This window comes from Acomys russatus, chromosome 15, assembly GCF_903995435.1.
Source record: "Acomys russatus chromosome 15, mAcoRus1.1, whole genome shotgun sequence".
NCBI classification, from domain to species: Eukaryota; Metazoa; Chordata; class Mammalia; order Rodentia; family Muridae; genus Acomys; species Acomys russatus.
Window position 1 is genome coordinate 65701288 of NC_067151.1, and position 24556 is coordinate 65725843.

General features: G+C 54.2%; 2 protein-coding genes across 3 annotated transcripts in view; one reads left to right on the forward strand and one right to left on the reverse strand.

Moving 5' to 3' along the window:
- Window positions 1–14188, forward strand: part of Pi4kb (phosphatidylinositol 4-kinase beta) — a 30001-nt gene extending 15813 nt beyond the window's left edge. For both annotated transcript variants that reach the window (XM_051157684.1, XM_051157685.1), the window contains 8 exons: window positions 79–306; window positions 2130–2239; window positions 3253–3357; window positions 3475–3598; window positions 5102–5367; window positions 11897–12029; window positions 12301–12421; window positions 13335–14188. In XM_051157684.1, coding sequence (XP_051013641.1) covers window positions 79–306; window positions 2130–2239; window positions 3253–3357; window positions 3475–3598; window positions 5102–5367; window positions 11897–12029; window positions 12301–12421; window positions 13335–13516 — 1269 coding nt within the window. In that variant the 3' untranslated portion in view covers window positions 13517–14188. The remainder of the gene's footprint in view (window positions 1–78; window positions 307–2129; window positions 2240–3252; window positions 3358–3474; window positions 3599–5101; window positions 5368–11896; window positions 12030–12300; window positions 12422–13334) is intronic.
- Window positions 14189–14972: 784 nt separating this feature from the next.
- Window positions 14973–22646, reverse strand: Znf687 (zinc finger protein 687). Its single transcript, XM_051157686.1, has 9 exons — window positions 22563–22646; window positions 17655–19777; window positions 17322–17500; window positions 16818–16994; window positions 16549–16711; window positions 16116–16442; window positions 15913–16025; window positions 15567–15711; window positions 14973–15472 (listed from the first exon to the last, which is right to left on the reverse strand). Exons 2-9 carry the CDS (start codon window positions 19758–19760, stop codon window positions 14981–14983), a joined length of 3702 nt encoding a protein of 1233 aa, XP_051013643.1. The 5' UTR covers window positions 19761–19777; window positions 22563–22646; the 3' UTR covers window positions 14973–14980.
- Between the last annotated feature and the right edge of the window lie 1910 nt (window positions 22647–24556).

A 24556-nucleotide genomic window follows, 5' to 3' on the forward strand; every position in this document is an offset into this window, starting at 1 on the left:
AGTGGGACTGAGGTGGGAGGGCAGTGGTACTGAGGTGGGGGGCAGTGGCACATGCTCTCTCCCCGACCCTCCCACCAGGCTCCCTACCTGATCTACGTGGAAGTTCTTGAATGTGAAAACTTCGACACAACTAGTGTTCCTGCCCGGATCCCTGAGAACCGAATTCGGAGCACGCGGTCTGTAGAGAACCTGCCTGAATGTGGCATCACTCATGAGCAGCGCGCTGGCAGCTTCAGCACGGTGCCCAATTATGACAATGATGATGAGGCCTGGTCGGTGGATGATATAGGCGAGCTGCAGGTGGAGGTGAGGGGGCTCCAAGGACAGAGCCCTGGGAACGCCTGTTCTCTGCGAGCTTTTGATGCATTTGAAATAACACAGAGGTTAGCAGAGTGAGGCCTCTGCCCATGTGAATGCTGTGGTAGTGAGGGGTAGGAAGGGGAACTCTGGACGGCTGGTTGGAACAGGTTCAGGCTTGCTTGCCTACAGCAGGAGCTCTAATTGAATGGGAGGAGCCACATGGAGAGAGACCTAGGGGAGGAGGGGACTGGTGAACTACTTAAGAAACACCTGCTATATAAAGCTGGCTTAGCACAGCAGAAACTGACAGGCCATGCGTGCATTCAGTCAGCTATAGAAAGGGGCTGCAGACATGGCTCAGGCTTAGGAGCGCTGGCTGCTCCTGTAGAGGACTGCGTCCCTTTCCTAGTAGTGGCTCACAACCGGCAGTAACTCCATGGCAACCTGCTGCCCTCTTCTGTCCTCTGTGGACACTGCATACACATGGTGCACATACAGGAAGTACTCACATATACATAAAACAAATATTTTAAAAAGGAAGAAGTATTTATAGCAGGGTATAATCCCAGTCCCTGAAAGGTTGAGGCAGAAGGATGGGGGTTCAAGGCCAGTCTGCCTTTCTTGAAAAACTAAAAAGAACATCCATGGAGGGCTCGCTGTGCCATCTGAGAACAGCATGCTATGAATAAGACTTGGCTTAAGCCTGCAGGAGCTTACGACCTGACAAGAGTCACCAGACGCCGGTAGCTGCCCTGTGCTGTGATCTGCCTGCACTGGGGATGGTATACAAGCACCCAAACATGGCTGGAGTTACAGAACAGACGACATTCAGACAGAGGGACGTGTGCAGGGACTGAGAGAGAAAATGGAACACGCTCAGGGTCAGAGCTGCAGGGCACGTGCGTGCACTGGGTACATGGTGTGAGGTGAGAGGAGCGGCCAGTGAGGCTGGAGACAGGCATGGGCCTGACGAGCCACAGCGCCTTGCTCAGTCCTGTCAGCCACGTGAAAACGCGGGAGCTCTACGCTGGGGCTGTCACTGGCGGGTGGAATTGACAGTGCTCTGCTAACAGGAGAAGAGAGGCCTGTGGGGCTGGCAGAGGATGGCACAGTATCAAGTTGAGTGTTCAGACTGAAGAAGCGAAGCTGGGTGTGGTAGCTCACTTATGGGTCCCAGCATTTAAGTGGAAGCAGGGAGGGCAGGAAATAAGTAAGATAATTGAATAAAGCCAGGCGTGGTGGTGCACGCCTTCAATCCCAGCACTCAGGAGGCAAAGGCAGGCAAATTGCTGTGAATGTGAGTTCAAGGCCAGCCTGGTCTACAAAGTGAGTCCAGGACAGACAAGGCTACACAGACCCTGTCTGGGGTGGGGGTAGGGAACCGATATTGAATAAATACTCACAGTCTGGGAGGATCCAGGGGTGAACAGTACATCCTTAGTCATAGGGGGCTTCTAGCATGAGGCCAAAGATTGGGGTTTCCGCAAAGCTGTGCCAGTGGTTTGCACACTTTAGCATGTTGGAAGTATTCTGGTGAGCTTGCTAATGCTCAGCTTCTAGATCTCATTCCCAGGGGCTCTAATTTAGGCTGATGGGGAGAACTAAGCATCTGCATTTCCTAAGCATCTCCATGAATTCTGATGGAGTGGTCCACACAGAACACCACGGTGGGGCCTGTGGCTCAAGAAGGCCACAGTGATGTGGAAAGATGGTGGCTCTGGGAGCAGGCTGGGATGGAGTGCAGGCCAGCAGGCCTAGGTAGTTAGTAGCAAGTGAGCAGGGGGCAAGAGTGGGATCGGTGTTTAGCACCTCTGACCTGCTCTCCCCAGCTCCCTGAAGTGCACACCAACAGCTGTGACAACATCTCCCAGTTCTCCGTGGACAGCATCACCAGCCAGGAAAGCAAGGAGCCTGTGTTCATTGCAGCAGGGGACATCCGGTATGGCTGGATCACACCATCCTTCATTTTCTTCTCTTTTCCAGACTCTGCCTCTCTCTTTATCCCTTTCCTGTGTCTAATCACCGGCTGCCGGCCTTGTCTTTCTCCTTTATCTCCTAATTCTGTCCTTGTCCTGAGGCCGCCATTCTTGAGGCTGTGAAGGTGCAGTTGAGACATTGCTTGAGCTACTACAAAAATGACATTTTAAGAGAGTTCCAAAATCTGGTCATGGTAGCATACAATTTTAATCCCAGCACTAGGGAGGCAGAGGCAGGCGGATCTCTGTGAGTTTGGGGCCAGCCTGGTCTACAGAGTGAGTACAGGACAGCCAAGGCTACACAGAGAAACCCTGTCTCAAAAATAAAAAATAAAAAAAAGAAAAAGAGAGAGAGAGAGAGAGATCCAAAAAGAAAGTTCCCCAGAGGGCATCTAATATCAGTTCTCCAAGTTGCACGTGGCTAGCATGTGAAAGTCCCTGGGTTCAGTCCCCAGCACCACACACACAGAAAATACAGAACAAAACAATAACCAAGTGAGATCTCCAAGTGGTACCCTTCAGGGTGAGATGGGAGGAGACCTTGTTAGACATGCAGGTTCTGTAGTCTCACCCGTTCTGAGTGTGGGGATAGAGGAGTGAGCAAAGCCAGGTTCTCTGCTTTTGTTGTTTGGTTTGGTTTTTCAAGACAGGGTTTCTCTGTGTGGCCCTGGCTGTCTTGGACTCACTCTGTAGACCAGGCTGGCCTCGAACTCACAGCGATCCACCTGCCTCTGCCTCCCAAGTGCTGGGATTAAAGGCGTGCGCCACTAACCCCCAGCTAGGTTCTCTGCATTTTAACATGATCACAAACTACCAGGTTAGCAAAATGGTACCATATGCTTCCTTTTTTGGCTTTCCCAGCACCAAGAATCTGTGTGCCCAGAATCTAGCAACAGTGGCAAGGGAAAGGGGGCAAGACATGCACGCAGCTCTGAGATAACTCTTCCAAATAAATTGTGTATTTTCTTCCTGCTAGACGGCGCCTGTCGGAACAGCTAGCTCACACTCCCACAGCCTTCAGACGGGACCCTGAAGACCCTTCTGCAGTCGCCCTGAAGGAGCCCTGGCAGGAGAAAGTGCGGTGAGGAGGGTGGAGGGTGGTAGTCGCCTCTCAGCCTTCCCTGGCCTCCTCCTCCACTGCCCCTCCCCTCTAAACACCTACGCTGCAGGCCATCATCCTGTGACTCCGTCTTCACAGGAGGATCAGAGAAGGCTCCCCCTACGGCCATCTCCCCAATTGGAGACTCCTGTCAGTCATTGTCAAGTGTGGAGATGACCTGCGTCAGGAGCTGCTGGCATTCCAGGTGTTGAAACAACTGCAGGTGAGGAAAGGAAAGAGAACTCAGCACAGAGAAGAAAGGAACAGAGACAGGGGTCATGAAACGAAAGGCTGGCAGTACAGCTCCAGCCCCCTGAGGACTTCTCCCTCCCAGAGCCTCCTGGGCTCCTGCTGCCTGTCCAGGTCTGAATGGCTAAACTGAAGCTGGCGGGCAGCCTTCCAAAGCAGCACAGCCACGTGATGAGCGGCTCCATGGCGGCCTCTGTCGGTTCTTTCTGGAACTGCATCTGCCCTGTTTTGGCCACTGACTGTCAGGCGGTCTTTTTTGGTTGAGGAGTGTGATTTCAGAAAGTTGCTCGTCATTCAGGCTGGCCTCAGACTCAGTTATAACCAAAGATCGGCTTCACCCTTGCTCCTTCGCCTTCACTTTCCAAGGCTAGGGTTACAGGTGTGCACCACCGAGGTTTGGGTTTTTCCTTTTTATCAGAACCTTCCAAATGATCTGGGATGGATGGATTTACACTGTGTTCAAGTATTTGGGTTTTGTTTTGCTTTGTCTCTTTTTCAAGATTAATTTATTTTATGTGTATGGATGTTTTCCCTGCATGCATTCTGCACAGCACATGTGTGCAGTGTCCATGAACAGCGGCAGATCCTCCTGGAACTGGAGTAACAATTGTGAGAAGCCTCCTGGGTGCTGGGAACTGAACCCAAGTCCTCTGTAAGAGCAGGAGGTGCTCTTAACCCCCGAGCCACCTCCCAGGGTCCACTCCGCAGTTGTGGTTTATCTGGACTTACTGTGTGGTCCAGGCTGGCACTGAATTCATGACAGTCCTCATTCCTCTGCTTCCGTATGAGGGTTACAGATGTGCGCTGCTGCGCTGTGTCGAGATGCTGAGCCCCTGCCTCCCTGGGTTGGTGATCTGCAAGTGGCTTCACCTGTTCAGTTCTTTATATTTGTTTACAGGTTTCTTGAGAGGTAGAGATAACTTGAACTTTCTCTTGATTTTTGGTTTGGTTTGGTTTGGTTGGTTGGTTGGGTTTGGTTTTGAGACAGGATTTCTCTGTGTAGCCTTGGCTGCCCTGGACTCTGGTTGTAGACCAGGCTGGCCTTAAACTCACAGAGATCCGCCTGCCTCTGCCTCCCAAGTGCTGGGATTAAAGGTGTGCGCCACCACCTCCCAGTGGTTTTGTTTTTAGAAAGAGTCTCACTTGTAGCCTAGGCCAAATGTAACTTGCTTTGTACCCTTTCTACTCCTGGCCAAGGTCACTGCTGTCTTTGTGTCCCCCCCTCATCACCTTCTACCTCAGCTTCCCAGATACTAGGATTATAAACAGTATGTAACAGATGGCTTAAGGACTTTGATTTTGTTTTTGAGGTGGAGGTTCATGTAACTCAGGCTGACCTCTGACTCTCTTGTAACCAGGGTTTTCCTTCAATCCAAGACACCAAGGAAGAGCAGTTAAAGAGAAGAAACACCCTATTCTCTAGTTTGGAGCAAGATGAGCCCCTCTCAATCCCCGGTGCCTTTGTGTCTCTTCACAGAGCATCTGGGAGCAGGAGCGCGTGCCTCTTTGGATCAGGCCATATAAGATTCTTGTGATTTCAGCTGACAGTGGCATGATCGAGCCAGTAGTCAATGCTGTGTCCATCCACCAGGTGAAGAAACAGTCACAGCTCTCCTTGCTCGATTACTTCCTACAGGAACATGGCAGCTACACCACCGAGGCATTCCTCAGTGCCCAGCGCAATTTTGTACAAAGTTGTGCTGGCTACTGCTTGGTCTGCTACCTATTGCAAGTCAAGGACAGGTAAGTGACTTGTGCCCTCATCCGAATCTTTCACAGGGTCTTCTGTCCCTTCACATAGAGTGCTCAGTGATGACACAACGCAGACTTAGTAGGAGAGATTTGTTTATGTGACATGAAGCCACAAGACAGACAAGTGTGGAGGAAGTGAGAAGAGAATGGGCATTTGTAGGTGAAGGTCTCACTGAGGGGCTGAAGGGCAAACGAAGACAGATAAAGCTGTGGGCGGGATGAGGAAATGTCCCCTGGGATTGGGCAGTGCCATCAGCACAAGACTACGAGGAGGCCCTTCATTATGAGGCTGAAGGGGGGCAGGGTTTCTCTGTGTAGCCATAGCTGTCCTGGACTCACTTTTATAGACCAGGCTGGCCTCGAACTTAAGAGATCTGCCTTGCCTGCCTCTGCCCCCCAAGTGCTGGGATTAAAGGCGCCACCACCCTCGGTGAGACAGGGTCTTTCTGTGTGACCCCGTCTGTCCTGGAACTTGGTATGTAGACCAGGCTGGCCTCGAACTCACAGAGATCTCCTGCCTCTGCCTCCTGAGTGCTGGATTTACAGGCCTGGGCCACCACGCTCAGCAAGAATTTTATTTTGCAGGATAGGAAGGATGTGCTCTGCTCTATGTAGACGCCATATGGTGCTGTGGATGAGGGCCGGTCTGACTGGGTCCTTAGCAAGAAAGCAAGAGATAATGGAGCCTGGTGCAAAGGTAGTGTGTCAGTGACCAAACGCAGAAAGTAAATGGATGAGGGAGACTGTGGAAATAAACTTGCATTTCCCAGTTATGAGCTCTCCTCCTTCCCCACTCCAACATGATTTCCCTTTATTTTTTAAAAAATTTATTTATTATTATGTATATAGCGCTTTGCCTGCATGTACACCTGCAGGCCAGAAGAGGGCACCAGATCACATTATAGATGGTTGTGAGCTGCCATGTGGTTGCTGGGAACTGAACTCAGGACCTCTGGAAGAGCAGCCAGTGCTCTTAACCTCTGAGCCATCTCACCCCCTCCCCCTTTTTAAATTTTATTTTTTTATTATTATGTTTGGGTGTTTTTCCTATATATATGTCTGTGCATGCCTATTGCCAGTGGATCCTCTGGAATAGAGTTAAAAGCAGTGGTAAACTTCCATGTGGGTGCTGGAAAGTAACTCTGCATCCCCCAAGGACAGCCAGTGCTCTTAACCAATGAGTCATCCGTGTAGCACTAGCTGTCCTGGACTCTCTTTGTAGACCAGGCTGGTCTAGAACTCAGATCTTCTGCCTGCCTCTGCCTCTGAGTGCTGGGATTAAAGGTGTGCACCACTAGGCTCGGCTAATTTCCACAATTTTTCAGTACTTTTGTTTTACCTAGATTGTCGTTTCTTTCAGTTATCACGTGATTTTTATAAAGCCTGACCTCACACAGGTGAAGCATTAACAATGGCTCCAGCCGTCCTCTGCCAGCTGAGGCTTATCCACAGGCAGTGTTGGGAGTTGGGCCTGAGCGCTTCAGCGGCTTGTACCTGTCCCACAACACACAGGGCCTGGGGCCTGGCAAGGTGGCTCAGTGGGTAAAAGGAATTGTTTAATCCCTGGAACCAACTCCACAGAGCTGTCATCTGATTCCACATACACGCTATGGCATGTGCCCATATGCACACATACACCCTTAAACATTTTTTTAAGGGGCTAGAGAGATGGTTCAGAGGCGAAGAGCACTGCCTGCTCTTCCAGAGGTCCTGAGTTCAATTCCCAGCAACCATATGGTGGCTCACAACCATCTGTAATGTGATCTGGTGCCCTCTTCTGGCCTGCAGGTGTACATGCAGGCAGAGCACTCACATACACACTATAAATCTTTAAGGAAAAAAAACCATTTTTTTAGCCGGGCGTGGTGGCGCATGCCTTTAATCCCAGCACTCGGGAGGCAGAGGCAGGCGGATCGCTGTGAGTTCGAGGCCAGCCTGGTCTACAAAGTGAGTCCAGGATGGCCAAGGCTACACAGAGAAACCCTGTCTCGAAAAACCAAAAAAAAAAAAAAGAAAAAAAAAAAAAAGAAAAAGAAAAAAACCATTTTTTTAAGTAGGAGTGTGATGGCCTCTGCCCTCAGGGCTCCCAGCTGACAAAGCAGCACATGACAGACAGTTCAGCAGCGGCTCAGAATCTAGTGTCTGTTTGGTAAACATATGCCATGTATGTGACACGCACTGTCAGGGAGACACCCTCATGAAGCAGAGAAGGGGCAGCAGTGGCCTTGGGGGCCTGTGGTCATTTCACCTGCTGGGCCTAAAGGAAATGAGCAAGGGCTGTCTCGGTGTGAGAGCTGTTGGGGTGCAATCGTAAGGTCTTGACTACAAGTTTTAGACCATCCGAGTGTCATGGATTTTGAACCCAAGGCCTAGAATCCCAGGCTCAGCTTCAGGATTGAGTAAGCCAGGGAACCGGAAAGCTGGCACCAGTTAGCCTCAGGAATTTCATTTCAGAAACTGATATGTAAAAATGATAAAATAGCTTGGCAGTGGTGATACCTTTAATCCCAGCACTGGGGAGGCAGAGGCAGGTGAATCTCTGTGAGTTTGAGGCCAGCCTGGTCTACAGAGGGGGTTCCAAAGCAGCAGCCGTGGCTATACAGAGAAACAACAACAACAACAACAACAAAAAAAAACAAAACAAAAAGGATAAAATAGATTATAATAAAACCACCAAAGAAAATGTTTGGAAGATGAAAGCCTGTTCCTTTTGCAGGGCAGGGAGCTAACTACTTTATTTTTGGTTTTTTGAGACAGAGTTTCTCGGTGTAACAGCTCTGGCTAGCCTCGAACTTTTTTGTATTTTATTTTTTCTAAATATATGAATGTTTTACCTACATGTATGTGTGTGCACCACCTGCATAGTGTGCCCAAGAGAGCCAGGGTGTCAGATCCTTTGGGAGTAGAGGTACAGATGGTGTTAGTTACTGTGTGGGTGCTAAGTCCTTTAGAAAACTTAGGGGCTGGAGAAAGGTCCTCACACTGGGAGGCAGAGGTAGGAAGTTCAGGATCATCCTAGCTACATGGGATCCTTTCCCAAAAAGAAAAGGAAAAGAGAACCAAGAACCGTTGAGCAACAAAGGAAAGGAAGTTGTTGGTGTTGGTCACCTGTTAGGTCTAAGCTGCAGCACGGTCACAGCAGGGCAGGGCAGAGTCTGCCATCCTCGGGGAAAGTGTTGGACAAAACCGTTGCCTGTTATCACAGTGGCAGTAATAGCAAATTGGTCATAACATGCAGAATATCTGGGTTTTTGGTTTTTTTATGTGCACTGGTGTCTTGCCTGCATGTACAGTCTGTGTGAGGGTGTCAGGTCCCTAGAACTATAGTTACAGTTGTGAGCTGCCATGTGAGTGCCAGAACTTGAACCTGGGTCCTCTGGAAGAGCAGCCAGTATTGCCAGTATTAACAGCTGAGCCATCTCTCCAGCCCCATCAGGTGATTTTTAACATCAACACAAGCCTGCTAAAACAGGCCCAGGAAGAGCGAACCATTCAAATTTTTCTTTAGCCGGACATGGTGGCACACGCCTTCACTCGGGAGGCAGAGGCAGGTAGGTCCCTGTGGGTTCGAGGCCAGCCTGGTCTACAGAGTGAGTCCAGGACAGCCAAGGCTACACAGAGAAACCCCGTCTCAAAAAACAAAACAAAAAAATTTTTTTCTTTAGTATAATTTTCCAAAACATATTTATTATTGCATTTTCATGTATGTTTTGCCTGCATGTGTGTATACACACCGTGTACATACCTTGTACCCACAAAGACCGGAAGAGGATATCAGATCCCCTAGAATTGGAGTTACAGTGAGCTGCCTGCTAAGTGGATGTTGGGAATCAAACCTTGGTCCTTTTGAAGAACAGCCAGGGGTCTTTACTGTAGAGCCATCCCCCCAAACTTTAGAAAGGGAGGTGGAAGGGCTGAGTATGTAGCTCAGTTGGCAGAGTTTATCTAGAATACACAAAGCCCAGGGTTCAGTCTCCAGCAACCCATAAAACCAAGCACAGTGGTACACATTGGGGGATTGAGGAAGAAAAGTCATCCTCATATGTTCCAGGACAGCTTGGGGCACATGAGACTCTTCTTTAAAAAAATTTAAACAAACCAGCAAAGGCATATGGATTCACTTTTCGTGTCACATGTCTAGTTTGCGTATGAATGTTTTTTTCATCCATAGCTGATGCAACAAAAGGGCACCAGCCTTTTAGCCATGCACTGTTTTGAGTCTCTCTGCCTATTGGGGAGAAGTTAGCTCAACAAAGTTGGAACTCACTTGGCCCAAAAGAAATAACTTTTATGTATTAACACTTGGAAGGATCACTTCTTCCCTCTTATTTCTGGTAGTATCCCTGAATTAAGATCTCAGTAGAAGTCTGGAGGGAGATTTGACAAAATTGTCTTGTGGGAACTGAAAAGGGCATGTCTGTCTGCTGATGCAACCAAGAAACTTACTTACCTTCTTCAGGGATTTCTAATAGTGTGAATTTCCAGCAAATAGAATTTGTTATGTTCTGAGTTTTAAAAGGTAAAATATAAATACATTTTAAATTTTATCCAAAAAAGTTAGTCAAGACAAATCAGAAAACAGTAAACAAAGACAATTAAAAACAAAACTCTGCATTGCGGAAGAAGTCCCAAGGCAGTTTCCAGGTAGAGAAGCTAGCCTGGTGATCAAGAGACATTGTCCATCACTGGCTTCTGGACACCTGGGGGGGGTGGGAGGTAGGGTGTAGCAGTGGGGTCATTTGTTTCTCTGGGTCTCTAGATTGTATGGGCTGCTACATTGTTAGTGCTTTCTCACAACTCAGGTGGGCCCTGCTCTCTCTCCACCCCTCCTCTTTCAGCCAGTCTGACCAACTTAGAGGTGGCCCTCAGAGGGGGGTGAGTGCTGAGCCTAACAAAGCCTCTGTTGATAGGGAAAGGCTGGTCATGCTGAACAGGCCAGCCTCGCGTGCTCAGCATGCTAACACAGACCTGGGTCTTTCTCCCTTTAACTCTTCCTCCCTCGCAGCTGGCCTGTAGAATACCACTCCTAAGAGCGTCTTCTGTAAGGGATTTGCCCTTAGCCTGTTTTCTACCTAGACTCTTCTCAGCAGACATGTGGCTCATTCGTATAATCTCAGCACTTAGGAGGCTAGGGCAGGCCTGGACTATATGATGTAACAACATTAGGGAAGGGGGGTGCCTGAGGAGACAGTTCAGTCCATAAAGTTACTACCATAAAATCACGAGAACCTGAGTTCAATCCCCAAAGCCCACATAAAAAGGCCAGGTATGGGGCTGGAGAGGTGGCTCAGAGGTTAAGAGCAGTGACTGCTCTTCCAGAGGACCTGAGTTCAATTCCCAGAAACCACATGGTGGCTCACAACCTCTACAATTTGATCTGGTGCCCTCTGCTGGCCTGCAGGGGTACATGCAGGCAGAGCACTGTATATGTAATACACCTTAAAAAAAAAAAAAAAAGTCAGGGTGGTGGTACACCCTTCCCAATGCTGGGGAAGCAGAAAGGTTTCCTGGGCAAGCTGTCAGGGGTCCTAGTACTCAGAGGCAGATGGAGGCGGAGCTCTGAGCTTGAGGGGAATTCATTGAGTACACCAGGCAGTAAGACCTGTCTTTAAAAAGGTAGACAGCTTAGTCGACTTGCCTCTAACTGTTCTCTACAGATGGGGCTTTGGTTCTGCTGTGAGCTAATTAGAAGTTAAAATAATTCCAGCACTCAGGAGGCAGGTGACTCTGAATTTGAAGCCAATTTGGTCTATATAGTGGTACCAGACAAGCTAGGGCTACATAGACCCTATCTCAAAAATAAATAAATAATCAGACAAAGCAAATGCCTATAATCCCAGCACTTGGGAAGCAGAGGCAGACAGATCTCTGTGAGTTCGAGGCCAGCCTGGTGTACAAAGTGAGTCCGGGACAGCCAGGGCTACACAGGGACACCCTGTCATGAAAAAAACAAAACAAAACAAAAAAATCAAACACGTCAGCTGACTCTGAATAACGGGCCTCCCTTCATTCAACTCGTTGCTGGAGCCTCAGGGGCCTTTTTCTCTTACCTGTGTGTTTACTGCTAAGTCAGGTTCAAGTTTGGGTACTAGAAGTACAGTTTGGGAGAACTCAGCATGTATTGGGCCGGCCTCACCCTCTATTTGTGGGCGACCCAAGTGCTACAGTCACAGGCATATGCCATCGCTCACACTCAGTTTATGCTGTTTAGGGGATGAAGCCGGGAACCCGTGGCCCTGCGTCACAGGCAGGCACTCCACCATCCTCAGCCTTGTAACTTAATCTTAAAACTATGTTTATTAAGATGCTAATAATTGAATTTCACACCCCAGTCTATCTTAGTTTTCTGACTTCCTTTTCGTTGCTAGTTTTAGGTCTAGGAAATTGACCCATACTTGTAAGCAACAGGAAACATGGCTGGGGCGTCCCATCCAGTATGGTGAGGCCAGGGTTGCAGCTTGAGCCCTCCAACCTAAGCCAGACTTACTGCTGCCTCTTCCTCCTCCCCTTCCTCCCTCAGGCACAATGGGAACATCCTCCTGGACGCAGAAGGCCACATCATCCACATCGACTTCGGCTTCATCCTTTCCAGCTCACCCCGAAACCTGGGCTTTGAGACGTCAGCCTTTAAGCTGACCACAGAGTTTGTGGATGTGAGTCAAAAAGGAGAGCGGCCTCCAGAGGTCACTGTGGTTTTCCTCTTGAGAGGAGGAGCTGATGGGCTCCCCCAAATTAGGAGTAGAACAGAAATGGCATTAAGTCAGGACCAGGCAGGATTTCCTGGGAGCTTTCTTATGGGAAAAAGAGAAGTGAAAATAGTGAAATTTAACACACTTGCCTTAAGAGAAGGAAATTCCAGGAGGCCCATGGGAAAAGGAGCCACCAGAATCGCTCTGTACACACAGACCCTGTCCTCACTCCCAGGTAATGGGCGGCCTGGACGGCGACATGTTCAACTACTACAAGATGCTCATGCTGCAGGGGCTGATCGCCGCGCGCAAGCACATGGACAAGGTGGTGCAGATCGTGGAGATCATGCAGCAAGGTAGGGCTCGGGCTCGGCCTGTGCCTCAGCCCAGGGGGCCCGGAACTGCAACTTCCAGGAAGCAGCCCCTACCTCACAACCCAGGTGGGGGAGCGTTTCTCAGGGGATTCCTCCCATTTTCCCTTTAGACCATTCTTCACCCTGGCAGAACAGGGACTTGGGGGGGCAGGCGGAAAGGAGCAGCAGAAAGCTGCAGGTGCCCTCACAGGGGAAACTGACCGTTTCCCACCTCCTGCTCTTTCCCGTCTTCCGCCATCACCATCTCTGGTTCTGATAGCTCCGCCCACACTTCTTCCCCTTACACCTGTCCTGAGTGCCCAACCTGAGCTATCCTCCTCCTGCTCTGCACTGAGCCCTTCCTGCCTCATCTTCTACCTCTCACTCTGTCCTGTCTCCTGCACAGGTTCCCCTCCTCTCCCAGTTCCTCTCGGCCCTCTCTTATTGCCCCCACCCCAGACTCTGGACATTTTACCCTGTCTGAGCTGCCAGTCTCCTCCTCCCCATCCTCGCCCCTACCCCACAGGTTGCCGCCGTTGCTCAGGAGCATCTCTATCTGGCCCCGTGGTGACGGTGGCCCAGGTCATCTGTGAGTGTCAGACATAGCATAGGCAGAGGCCCGCCGCCAGATAAGTGCAGGGCCCAGTCCCAGAGCCTCTTCCCAGCCTCCCCTGCAATCTTACTGGGGGAAGTTGTGGGCTTGCCTTTCCCTCCTCTGCCCACACACTCCCACCTACAGGAGAACTAAGGAGTATGGGATGAGGATGGACCAAAGCAAGGCCTCCTGACTGCTTCCTCTGCACCGTCAGGGTCCCGGTGGGGGGAGGAAAGGGACTTGACACCCCTCTGCTCCCGTGGCTACCTGCTAGCTGCCTTCCTAACCGTCCACAGCCTTAATAGCCACTGCTTCCCCCAGGCTCTCAGCTTCCTTGCTTCCATGGCTCCAGCACCATTCGCAACCTCAAAGACAGGTTCCACATGAGCATGACGGAGGAGCAGCTGCAGCTGTTGGTGGAGCAGATGGTAGACGGCAGCATGAGGTCCATCACCACCAAACTCTACGATGGCTTCCAGTACCTCACCAACGGCATCATGTGACACCCTTCTCAGGCCTACAAGTGGTGGGATTGAAGGCATCCTCCCCAGGAGGACCCATGCCTAAGAACCCCCAAAATCACAAAGCCCCACCTACCTAACCACCTACCCAAGGGAAATGGAAGGCAAGAAATACAAAGGATCATGTGGTAACCATGAGAGCTCACCAGAGGGTAGGAGAGCCACCCACGGGGTCCAGCCTGCTGGGGCTTCCTCCCCACCTCTTGCTGTGTCAGTATTACCACCTGACAGGTCCCAGGATCCACTGCCCTCCCAACAACAGAAACGCACAGGAGGACTGGGGCCTTCTTCCCCTCTCCAGGGTCTCAGAGGTTTTTCTACAAACCGTCTTTTATTTTCCCTGGGTCCAGCAAGTGAAGAGGAGTGGGTTCTTGGTACTTAGGACTTAATCCTATGTTTGGCCATGCTGCTGCCCAGCTGTCCCCTCCCGGGGGCTGAGCCCCAGCCCACATTCCCCCTGACACTTGCTGAGGTTCCCCATCATGGGAGTAAGGAAGGGAGTTGACACAATCCCTCTAATGTATTGAGGTATTGGCCTAGCTACGGGGAATTTCTTGCCCTGATCCTTTCCTCACACCCAGGGAAATAGCTCTCAATTTTTTTTTTTTTTTTAATTTTTAATTTTTCGTTTGAAATAAAGTCCTTAGTTAGCCATCTGTGTCTGGTCTGAGTGGCTTCTGGGGGCAGGGTGGGTAGGAGAGGCTAAGTCCAGCATACAAAAGGCAGACCCACGAGATGAAGGAAGATTGCCTTTTCTGTCCTTCCTTGTCAATACTGTCTCCCTGAGAAGGTCTTCCCCAGTTCTGACTCACCCCTCCCTATCAGTGCACATTGTCCAGCTCACATAAAAAGAAAGGCCTGAATGGGGATTAAACCACAAGCAGTTTTAATGGTCTGGTTTTCTCCCTCGTTTCTCCCACTGTTAGGATTACTACTACAAGAATAAAGGATTCCTGAGAGCCTGTCCTCTGCTCTTCCTGGACCCCACTTGACAGGACTCATCCCCACCAACCCCCCACCCCTAAACTTCTGGGTGAAAAGACAAATGGAAGGCACTGCAGGGACTGGGGTGGAGGCGTTAGTGCCAGTGAGTGCTGGAGGAGGGGTACTAGGGCAGAACCCGGCCCAGAGGAAGAAACCCTGCTCTGTGCCCGGAGAAATCTAGCAGAGGGACAGAAGCTCGACCCTGCACATCCTTCAGCCCTTTCTTTGTGCCTGTCTGGCAGGCTTGCCAAGATCCCGTCCTCCCATCCAGTCACTGGGGTCTGCAGCAGGAGCATTAGTGTTGGATTCAGAAAGGAAGAAAGGTGCCACTAAGTAGGACCCAGAGGCCAAACACAAGAGGGAGGAGGGTGCAAGTCACTAGAATCCTCAAAATCTTTCCCTTGAGTGGAAAGAATTAAATGTTAAGCTCCCCAGCCCAGGGAAGAGGCCTGGGCCTGGGACCTAGTTGTCCCCACTGCCTCCCTGCCGGGCCCTGATAAACGCCATGCCATGCGTGCGGAAGTGGGTCTTGAGGTTCAGAGGGCTGTCGCAGTTCTTACCGCAGACCTTACACGTCAGCAGGTCTCCAGAAGCAGGCGAAGGTGAGCCTGCACCCTCTGGGTCAGAGCGTAATGGAGGAGCCTCCTCGTCCACATCCCCCAGCCCCAGGGCACCGGCCTTACCCCCAGCACGTCTCTTCTTGTGGCTAATGAACCGGTGGCGGCTCAAGGAGCCGGGGGAGGCGAAGCACAAGCCACAGTCAAGGCACTGCTGGGTGCCACCGTCCACCCGCAACCCCACAAGGCTCTGTTCTGCTGAGCCACCTCTCCTACAGCGCAGAGGACCGTGGCCTCCTGACCCAGGGCCACCCCTCAGGGACTTGGCTGGTGGCGTTGTACTGTCAGGCTCCTCGCTGCATGAGTCAGAAGACTGGCGGCGTTTCCGTCCTGGCCCCTGGAGAGAAGTGGAAGAAACTCTGGCTTCCTGAGACCAAGGGCTCACTAGCTCCTCACTCCCATGACATAACACAAGGAGGGCCTTTTCTCACCTGGGCTCTACCAGCAGAGCCTCGAACCAGCGTGCCCCCTCGGCCACAAGGGGCCTGGGTCCCCAGGGGCAAGCCGTGCCGCACCTGGACATGCTTCTCCAGGATCAGGCGACTACTGAAGGTGCGTTTTCCCTCCGTGCAATACCTAGCAGAGGGAAAGTGGGCAAGATGGCACCCGAGGCACGGGCAAAGACCAAGACCCACACACAGCTCCTGAAAGAAGGAAGGCTGCCAGAGGAAAGGGTGGCCTCAACCTTCGGGTCCCCCAAGCACGAGGCAGGTGGACAGGTGCTCTGTGGGAGTCAGGGTTGCCTGGCAGGTAGGAAGGGTGGGGAGGGAGGGTTACCTGCATGGGTAAACTCGCTTGATGCCCTCGTGGTTGACCCTGACGTGGCGCCTCAGGCTGGGGGCAGAGCAGAAGGAGCGCTCACACAGGCGGCAGGGGAACTTCTTCACTGACTGGAGAGCACGGAGAGCGAATTCCTGAGCCACTCATGCCAACCCCAAGGCTGCCCTCAGCCCACCTTCCCCAGGGCGGGACCAGCTCACCTTGCCATGCTCCTTCTTCATGTGAGTCACATACTCATCACGTTCAGGAAACCAGGAGTGACAAAGGCCACAAGTCCAGCCCCCGGGCCCCCCACCCCCACCTTTGATGCCTTTGCTTCCCAGGTCACGTCGGGGTCGCTTGGTTTGGCGGGGAGGGTCAGGGGAGCTGGGCAGCTCCTCTTCAGAAGAAGAGGACTCCTCAGTAGCAGGGGCTGCCTCTGCCTGAGACACAGCCAGCTCCTCAGGCTCAGTCTTAGGGGTCAGAAGGGCGTCTCCAGGCCCTTTCCCAACTGCCTCTTCCCCCAAACGTCCAGACTGATGAGTGTTCTACAAAAGGAAGACACGGAGGATGGCCATGTGGAGGAGAGCCTGGCAACCCATTGCCAAAGGCCAAATAGCTCGGCAGCCATTCCCGGGCCCTCCCCTCCTGTACCTTGAGGTGCTCCAGCATGGTCCTTTTTTGGGCAAAAAGCAGAGGACAAGATGGGCACTTAAAGACACTGACACGCTGGGGCAGCAGGTGCTGGTCAAAGTGTGAGGAGAGGAGGGGTTTGTGAGTGAAGACTGTGTCACACATGGCACACTTATAGATCAGCCTGTGGAGGCAGAAGAAGTCAGTGTCAACGCCACAACAGCCCAGCAGAGCCCTGTCCGGCACCCCACCCTCCAGCCCACCACCTGTCATGCTCTCCCCAGTCTCACTTGGCTTGCTGGGAGAGGAAGCTGGGGTGCTGGGAGTAGAGGTGGGCGTGAGCGCTGGGTGCAGACTTGAAGGCCATGGGGCAGATGGGGCACTTGTGGAAAACTTCGCAGTGTGATGCCTGTATGTGGGACTTGATGGAGTTCACACCCCCAAACACCACTGCACAGCTGGGGCACCTTGGAGAGGAAGTGGAGGGTACTGCAGTGAGGTAGGGGCATCTAAGCACCCCACTTGCTCTTGGGACAAGGTGGATTTCAAAAGAAAATCAGAAAAGGAACATGAGCAAGGCAGAGAAAGGAAGGGGCTCAGGCCCCAGCGGAGCTCTGAGGAGGCAGAGCTGGCGCTCACGCCACCGGGGGCTGGGCGCTCCACTGCTCGCCCAGCGCGTGACCTGATGGCAGGGCATGAGGTGTGTCAACACAACACACGGCTCTCCCTGAGAGCATCTGAAAAGTTACTGCTACGAAACAGATCCTGGAGTTCTACGGGGAGGTATGAGGCACCTGTATCCTACACGGCGAGAGAAGTGCAGACAGGCCTCTCGAAGATGGATCTGAAAACTGGCTTGTAGGAAGTTGCCCCCACACTCAGGACAGACGTGGGGGGGGCGGTTCTTATGCGTGCGCTGGTGGGCGCTGAAGCTGCAGCGGTTGGGGAGCATCATGGGACACGACGGGCACACCTGTCAAGAGGTTAACCAAGGTTCAGCGCATGAGGGGGCCCGGACTGGACCCGCTTACTTTGTCTAAGCAAGCTCCCAGTACCTTCCTGGATTTTTACCTCCATAGTGGCTGGCTGTCCCTTCCCCCAGAGAAGGGACATGAGAGACAACTCACATTGCCGGCCGAACCGAGCGCAGGAGGGCCCGGCTGCTGGAAGTGGGCTGCCATGCCAGCCTTGTCGCGGCACTGCTCCTTGCACTCCAGGCAGCGAAAGCACGTGTGAACGGAGGGGGCAGGGGCAGCAGGCGGCTCTGTTGGGAGTGGCAGCACAGGGGCTTCAGGGGCAACTGTGGTAGTAACGGCAGAGGAAGTGACAGCCCCCTCCCCCTTGCCCAAAACAGGCAAGGCCAGAGGTCCAGGCACAGGTGGGACAGCCACCGGCAGCAGGGGTGTGATATCGGGCTGCCCCACCATCTGGTCGAGCGCCACGGGCCTCATGACCAGGTGTGAGCACTGCATGACAAGCCCCTTGTCCTTGTGCTCCCGGGCGTGCAGAAGCAGGCTACACTTGTTGAAGAAGACCAGGCGACGGGCACAGTGGTTACAGGTGACCTCTATGCGCATGCTCCTGCGGTCATAGTGCCGTGCCAGGCTCTTCTCCAGTGAGAAGGCATCCCCACACTCAAGGCAGCGGTAGCCTGTTGGAGGTAGGGCCAGCCCAGCCTCAGCTGGTGGACTCAAGTTCGGTCTGTAAGCGGGCAACAGGTTCTTGCTGTTGAGGATCCTGTTGAAGGCCTCTACCAGGCTGGACTGCGTCCGCAAGATCACCGAGCCGCCTGCTGTGCCTGGCCCAGTGGCAGACTTAGAAGGCTGTACCATCACCACTGAGGCCCCATTCACCTTCTGACCCCCAAGACCTAACCCTGTCCGCACCTCAGCCTTAGGCAGAGTTTGGGGCACCAGACCTAACACATTCTTAGTCATAGTCTTAGGGCTGGTGGCATTCCCCCCTGGCAGAACCACTGCTTTGCGGGCAACACTAGCTGCCATTAGCATGGCAGTGCTAGCATTCTGGATGGTAGCCACAGGCAGCACTGTACCTTTCAGTCTCGTGCCATCACCCAGTTGGACACTCACCACCTTTGGACCCTCAGGAGTTGGAGTTACAGGGGACAGTTTCAAGAAGCTAGCCTCAGCCAGAATGGCCCCCTCAGCCAAAGGGGCAGGAGGGACAGGTTCTGAGGGAACCCGAGTGACAGTTCTTGTGATATTGCCACAGGATGTTTTAACAGTCTTGATCCGCACCTTGAGGGGCCCAGAGGAGCTGGAGGACGTGGGGGAGTCGTTGCTGTCCTCGTCGGCAGCCTCGGCTCCACTTGAGGGACTCTGGGGACTTCTTGGGGGCGTCTTGTCCCCTGTTCCCTCATCTTCCTCCTTCAGAGGTGTACAACTGGGTGCCTTTACAGGGGAAGCAGGAGCGCCCTGGTGTTCTGGAGACTGCTTGAAGGACACCCCGGCCACCTGGGCGGGCGAGGCACTGGCAGGGATGCCCGCTGCCTCAGGGCTGAGACCTGAGCTCCTCTGGGTTAGGCCCTGGGAATGCTGGGGGCTGCAGCTTTCCTGTTTCACGGTCACCTGTGGCAGGAGAGAGCTGGGAGGCAGCAGGGCTGAGCCATTTTCTGGGGCCAGCTCATAGGGAGTGGAGCGAGGGGCCATGTCACCATCATGAGGCGGGGAAGGTTTGGGAGGCAGGGGATCTGAGCGGTGTCCTGGTTCAGACCCAAAGTGAGCAAAGAGGTCCAAGCATGTTTGGCCTTCCATAGCCTTTTCTTTCCAGGCACCCCCACTGGCAAGGGCTGGAGAATGGGGGGTTTCTGAGAGGGATGGCTCAGGACCCCCAAATCCATTTTGCATTAAACAAGACGCCACAGGTCCTTCCTTAGTTGCATGCCCAGCCTTGGTCTCCTCCTCTCCTGAATGCCCAGTCAGGATCTCAGACTGCTCAGGACACACTGTGTTCTTGACAATGACGCTGACCGTGGAAGTGTCCGGGGGCTGTGGAAGGCCATGATCAGAGGCCTCAGCTGGGCTCTCAGGGTCACCCTTGGCGGCGGCTGCCCTGTCCTTAGGGTCGCCTCCTACGCTGGGCTCTGGCTTCCCGTGGCCTCCTGCTCCCTCATTCTCTTCCGGCCCAGAATGAATGGCTTCATTTGCATCAATGTCGGGGATGTCAAAAGCAGCAAGGAGGTCATCAAAGTCAGGGGTCTTCATGTCCCCCATAGCGACAGGTCCCAGACCTAGTGAAGATAGTGAGAGTGAGGAGAATCCAGGGTGCCTGAAACAGAGACCCTGAACCTCACTCTTCTCTCAGGAACTCTGTATTTGCCCCCTCCAACTTGGCACATCTCCACCATACCGTGAGTCCTAGAGATGCACTTAAGATATTCAGTGTGCCAAACCCTAAAGTCAGGTCAGTGGGGAAACACCAGGTACTGACGGAAAGAGACTCGTAGAAATACAAAGAAGAGTAGAAGTTAAAGGTTCTCAGGGAGCATCTCAGCCCGACTGTTCCTGGGCTTGGCCCGGAGCCAACTAACCTTAGGACTATTAAGGAGGACAGCAGACTTTCGGGGCTTCTTTGTGTCAGCATGGGATCAATTCATACTCTTCGTGGACTATGAACTGGGGGTCCACAGAGCTCTGAAAGGCCATCTCTGCAGCGTCTCTGCCTTCGGCTCTGCCCCGGCTGTTCCTTCACTGCCCTGCTTCTACTACGTCACAAAAAAATGCATTTATTAAAGTTCTTCTACAAACAAAACTGTATGCATGAGTCAAACCCAAAATACAATGTAGTAATGCAGCTGGGCCGTGTGAGGTCACGAAGGAGCTGGCTGCACTGCCCACCTAGGGCCAGGGTCACAGGTCACCTGAAGTCATGTGACCTGGAGCCACTCTGGGCACCTGGAGCTCTAGCAGGGTCAGCAGGGATCGAGGAGAATAGGGAACAGAAGGAGGTTGGGGGAGGGGAGGGCAGTCACAAGAGCCCCAGCTGAGTCCTCCCCTGTCACAAACACCTGCGGCTTGCTCACCTGCCTTCCCCAGAGTGGCTCCCTCCTCTGCCTTCTCTCTCAGGGTTGAAACCCCAGGGTACAAACTGGTCCAACACAGCTACCACAGCAAAGCTCCTCGTGCCCAGTCATCTCTGCTCTAAGCTCCTCAGCCAGTCTACCCTCTAACTCAAATTCCATCTTCTTGGGTAACGGTAGCCTAGGAAGTCTCCCCCAACTTTAACCTGGCCCAGTGGGGGCTGGGGGAGGCGGCCAGTCCCACAAGACTGATGTGTCACTAGAGCCACAATGAAGCCTGCTCAGAGACTGTGGGAGACGCCAGCGCTAGCTTCACAATCAGAAGTATTTCTGTATCTAGGAAGAAGCAACAGAGAAGGGGCAGGTTCGCTCACTCCCCGATACAGTCTGTGCCCAGGACGCAAGCCATTTTCCCAGGGCCAATTCTCTCACCTGGGCCCAGCCTTCAGGGTGTAACTGGACAGAGGCCCAGCAGGTGGCGGCTGGCATTGCAGGAACCAAGGTGGGGGGTAGGGGACAAGGGTACCAACTAGAAGAAAGAGGAGTCTTCCCTGTACCTTACTCCTCTACTTAATTCTACACATCCTGGGTTTAAACAAAGCTCCCCCAAGTCGGGAGACCTGGGCTACCTTCACACTCAGCTCCCAGCAGAGTGGGTCGGTCGGAGGAGGACAAACCAATGGGGACTCAGACAACACCTGCTTACTTGCCTCTCCCAACAACCTCCCTCAGGCGAGCGAGTGACTCGGAGGTCATCCAATAGCCACCTGGAGCAGACAGTGGGCCAAGCAGAGAGAGGCTTAAGGCCAGTGAGGATCCGCCACTCACAGCCACCAGGCCTGTGGAGCTGCCATCTCCCTCCGGCCTTTCCCCTCTGTTCTCCAAAAGCAAATTAGAAGGGGCTTAACAGGATGGGGGTGAACAGGCCCCGGTCGGGTGGGGGCTCCACTGCCCTCTGCCCAAGGCCTGCAGTGCAGAGCAAAAACCAAGAGCCCAGAGCACGGCCGGGGGGGGGGGGGGGGGGGGGGCGATTAGGCTGAGGCCAAGCTGGGCAGCGGGCGGCATTTAAGTCCCTGCCATCTGCCAGGGACTGGCGCGGGAAGCAAGTCCGGGGTTTTGGGCAGGGAACGAGAAGTACATTAAAAATCTGGAGGGTAAACTGAGGCCGAGTGGCGCTTCTTTCACTTTCACGGGCTAAGAATTCAAGGCAAGGCCTCAGCCAGGCCAGGCCCTTTAGGACCTGCGGCGCTGCGAATCGGAGGTGGAGGGGGGGTGGGGGGCCAGGAGTCCCCAGCAGTGGGGAGTGGCGCGAGGCGAGTGGAGACACAAGCGGGGTGGCTGGGGGGGCGGGGGCGGCGGTCCCTGCGTGACTCTAAGCTCTGTAGCCAGGTCAGTCCCAACTCGAACCTGGTCCCCTCCATCTCTGCGCGCCGAGCAGTCTTGCCCCGGGCTCCGACCACCCGTCCCCCCCCCCCCCGAGAGATTCTCTCGAGACCCGAGTGACTGCAAGGCGCGCACCAGGCTCCGGGACGCCAGCTTGAGTCCAGCCCCGGGCCCGGACGCTGACCAGCAGCACCTGGTCGGGATGCAGGCTCTGCTCCAGCTGGGCCCAATTCCCCGCCGCCCCCACCGCCCGGCACGGACACCATTTTAGGTCGCGACATCCCGCAGCCTCCAGTCCCCCCTTGCCGCACTCCGGACTGCCTCTGGGTCTAGGAGCGCCAGGACTTGGGAGGGGGGTGTCCAGGAACAAGCCCCCCCAAACACACACCTCTCCCACATTACCGGACTAGAGCAGTGCTTTCAACAGACTGGAGTTCCCACCAACAGCCCCCGAGCACGAAGGCGGCGACCCCGCCTGGCAAGCAGCCGCCCCAGGGGGCGGCGGCGGCGTGGAGAAGGGGGTAGTTGACCGAGCGGGGGGGAGGGGCAGGGGTATTTACCCGCCCCCCCGGGGGGCGGGGCCAAGGGCGGGTATTCGCGCGTGCACGCTCACTTGTTCCGGTCCCGGTGCGGGCTGAGACCCCCCCCACGGCCTCCACCCGGTTCCAGCCGCCACTGCTGCTGCCGTCGCCGCCGCCCTCCCCGCGGCCGCCGCTACTTCCTGCTTCCCTCCGCTCAGGCCTCCTCCTCCTCCTCCTCCTCCCACCCCCTCAGCTCCCTCCGCGATCCCGGGCCGGGCTGCCCGCTTTCCTACTCGCCATTGGCCAGGGGGCCCGTCGTTCACGGCTGAGCCCCACCCAGCCCCGCACGGGGTTGGCCCTCCGTGCCCCGCTCGGGAAGGGCCCCCGCCCGCTCCGTCCCCTCACCGCGATTGGAGGAAGGGCCTGCGCCCGGCGGAGGAGCCTCTCTCCCCATTGGGCTGCTGCGGGAGTCCACCTGCCCCGTCTGCGCAGCTCGCAAGCCATTGGCCGCCGCCGCCGTCGCTTTAGCACGAAGCCACAGCCCTTTAGTCTCGGCTTCGGGACGCGACGGGTGACTTCAGCCCAGAAGCGTGGCCGCCCTCTCGCTATTGGTCGCTCGGAGCTGGACGCCGCCACCCCCGTCTCCCCCCATCACGTTGCAAACTTAGGAACTCTAGCAGGGCGGCGGCGCGCCTAGGGGAACCTCGTCGGCTGCGGGTGCAACCTAAGTGCTCGTTAAGCGTTCGTGCCGGTGGGGCGGGCGGGGGGGCACAAGATGGGGCGCCACCCCCAAACATTACGTCATCGGCGTGGCCGCCGCCTCGCGTCGCTCGCGCGGCCCGGACGGCTTTGTAATCCGGACGCGCGCGGTTCTCGCGCGGGCCAGCCTTTGGGGCGTACGCACTGCGCGCAGCTCCTCCCTCTGCGGGACGGCCGGACCAGCCTTGGGATTCGAGTCGTAGAAGAAACCGGAACCGGGACCCCGGACGCGCTGCGGACCGGAAGTGGGGAAGGTGACGTTGGGAGTGCTGGCGTGGCCTGGGCCACATCCAAAGAGAGCGTGAGGTAGTGCGCCGAAAGGCCTCTCAACACGAGCGGAGGCGGCGCTCGGAGCCGCTTCCCGTTTAAGGGGGCTTTTTTTGTCTTTTTAACTTCCCTCCCCTTCTCCGCCCCTTGCACGAGCTGGCGACGCTGTTCGGGTTGAGCGTTCCCGCGCTTTGAGGCCCCGCCCCCGGGGCGGGGAGAGGGGCGGGGTTTGCCGCGCACCCGGCTGCACGCTTTCGCGGGATCCGTCTGCCGGCCCACGGGACTAGGGTCTGGAAAGGTTGGGTTTCGTTTTCACCTTTTTTGCAGCGTTGAGAGTGGAAGCTGGGCCGTCACCCAGTCCAAGCAGGCAGCATTGCAGGAAGTTTGTCGAGGTTTTTTGTTTGTTTGTTTTTAACTGATGGACATAGGCAATCGCACGTGCTAGGCAGATGCAGCAACACGGAAGCTCACTTTTGGCGACGGGGTTTTCACTAAGTTGTCTCACCTAAGGCTACGCTGCTGAGTCACCAGGCCCAGGTTTTGGTAAAGCCTTTGAAAGGAGGCTGTTTCCTGCCCTGGGGCCCAGAAAGCTCGAGCTTACGGGTGGGAATCTTGGGACCACCGCATTCCGCACGACGGAGTCCGGCAAGTCGTTCTGCCTCCCTGAACCTATTGTCTCATGAATAAAATAGTAATTATAATATCCACCTGCCAAGATTATTTTTGGGAGGACGCAAAGTTTAGAATGTAGAAGCGCTGTTTATAAAGCGGTAGCAGCCGCGCGGTGGTGGCGCACGCCTTTAGTCCCTGTGAGTTCGAGGCCAGCCTGCTCTACAAAGTGAGTCCAGGACAGTCAAGGCTACACAGAGAAACCCTGTCTCGAAAAACCAAAAAATAAAGCAATAGCAAACTGGATGAATGGTCCCACCTCCACCTCACCCGCCATCTTTCTCTGCAGGTGCTGCGGTCACAGCAGCCTTCCTTCTCTGAGACTTCGTTGGAGAGCAGAGGATGTGGCTCAGTTCGTAGCTTATTTGTATCCTATGACCCTGTGGTAGTC

Coding starts and splice junctions, on each gene's coding strand:
- Znf687 (XM_051157686.1), bottom strand. CDS start 19,760: ATGGGGGACATGAAGACCCCTGACTTTGATGACCTCCTTGCTGCTTTT. Junction 17,501..17,654: donor CGCTCGGTTCGGCCGGCAAT/GTGAGTTGTCTC, acceptor ACCTCTTGACAG/GTGTGCCCGTCGTGTCCCAT. Junction 15,473..15,566: donor GCTCTGCTGGTAGAGCCCAG/GTGAGAAAAGGC, acceptor ACTTCTCTCCAG/GGGCCAGGACGGAAACGCCG.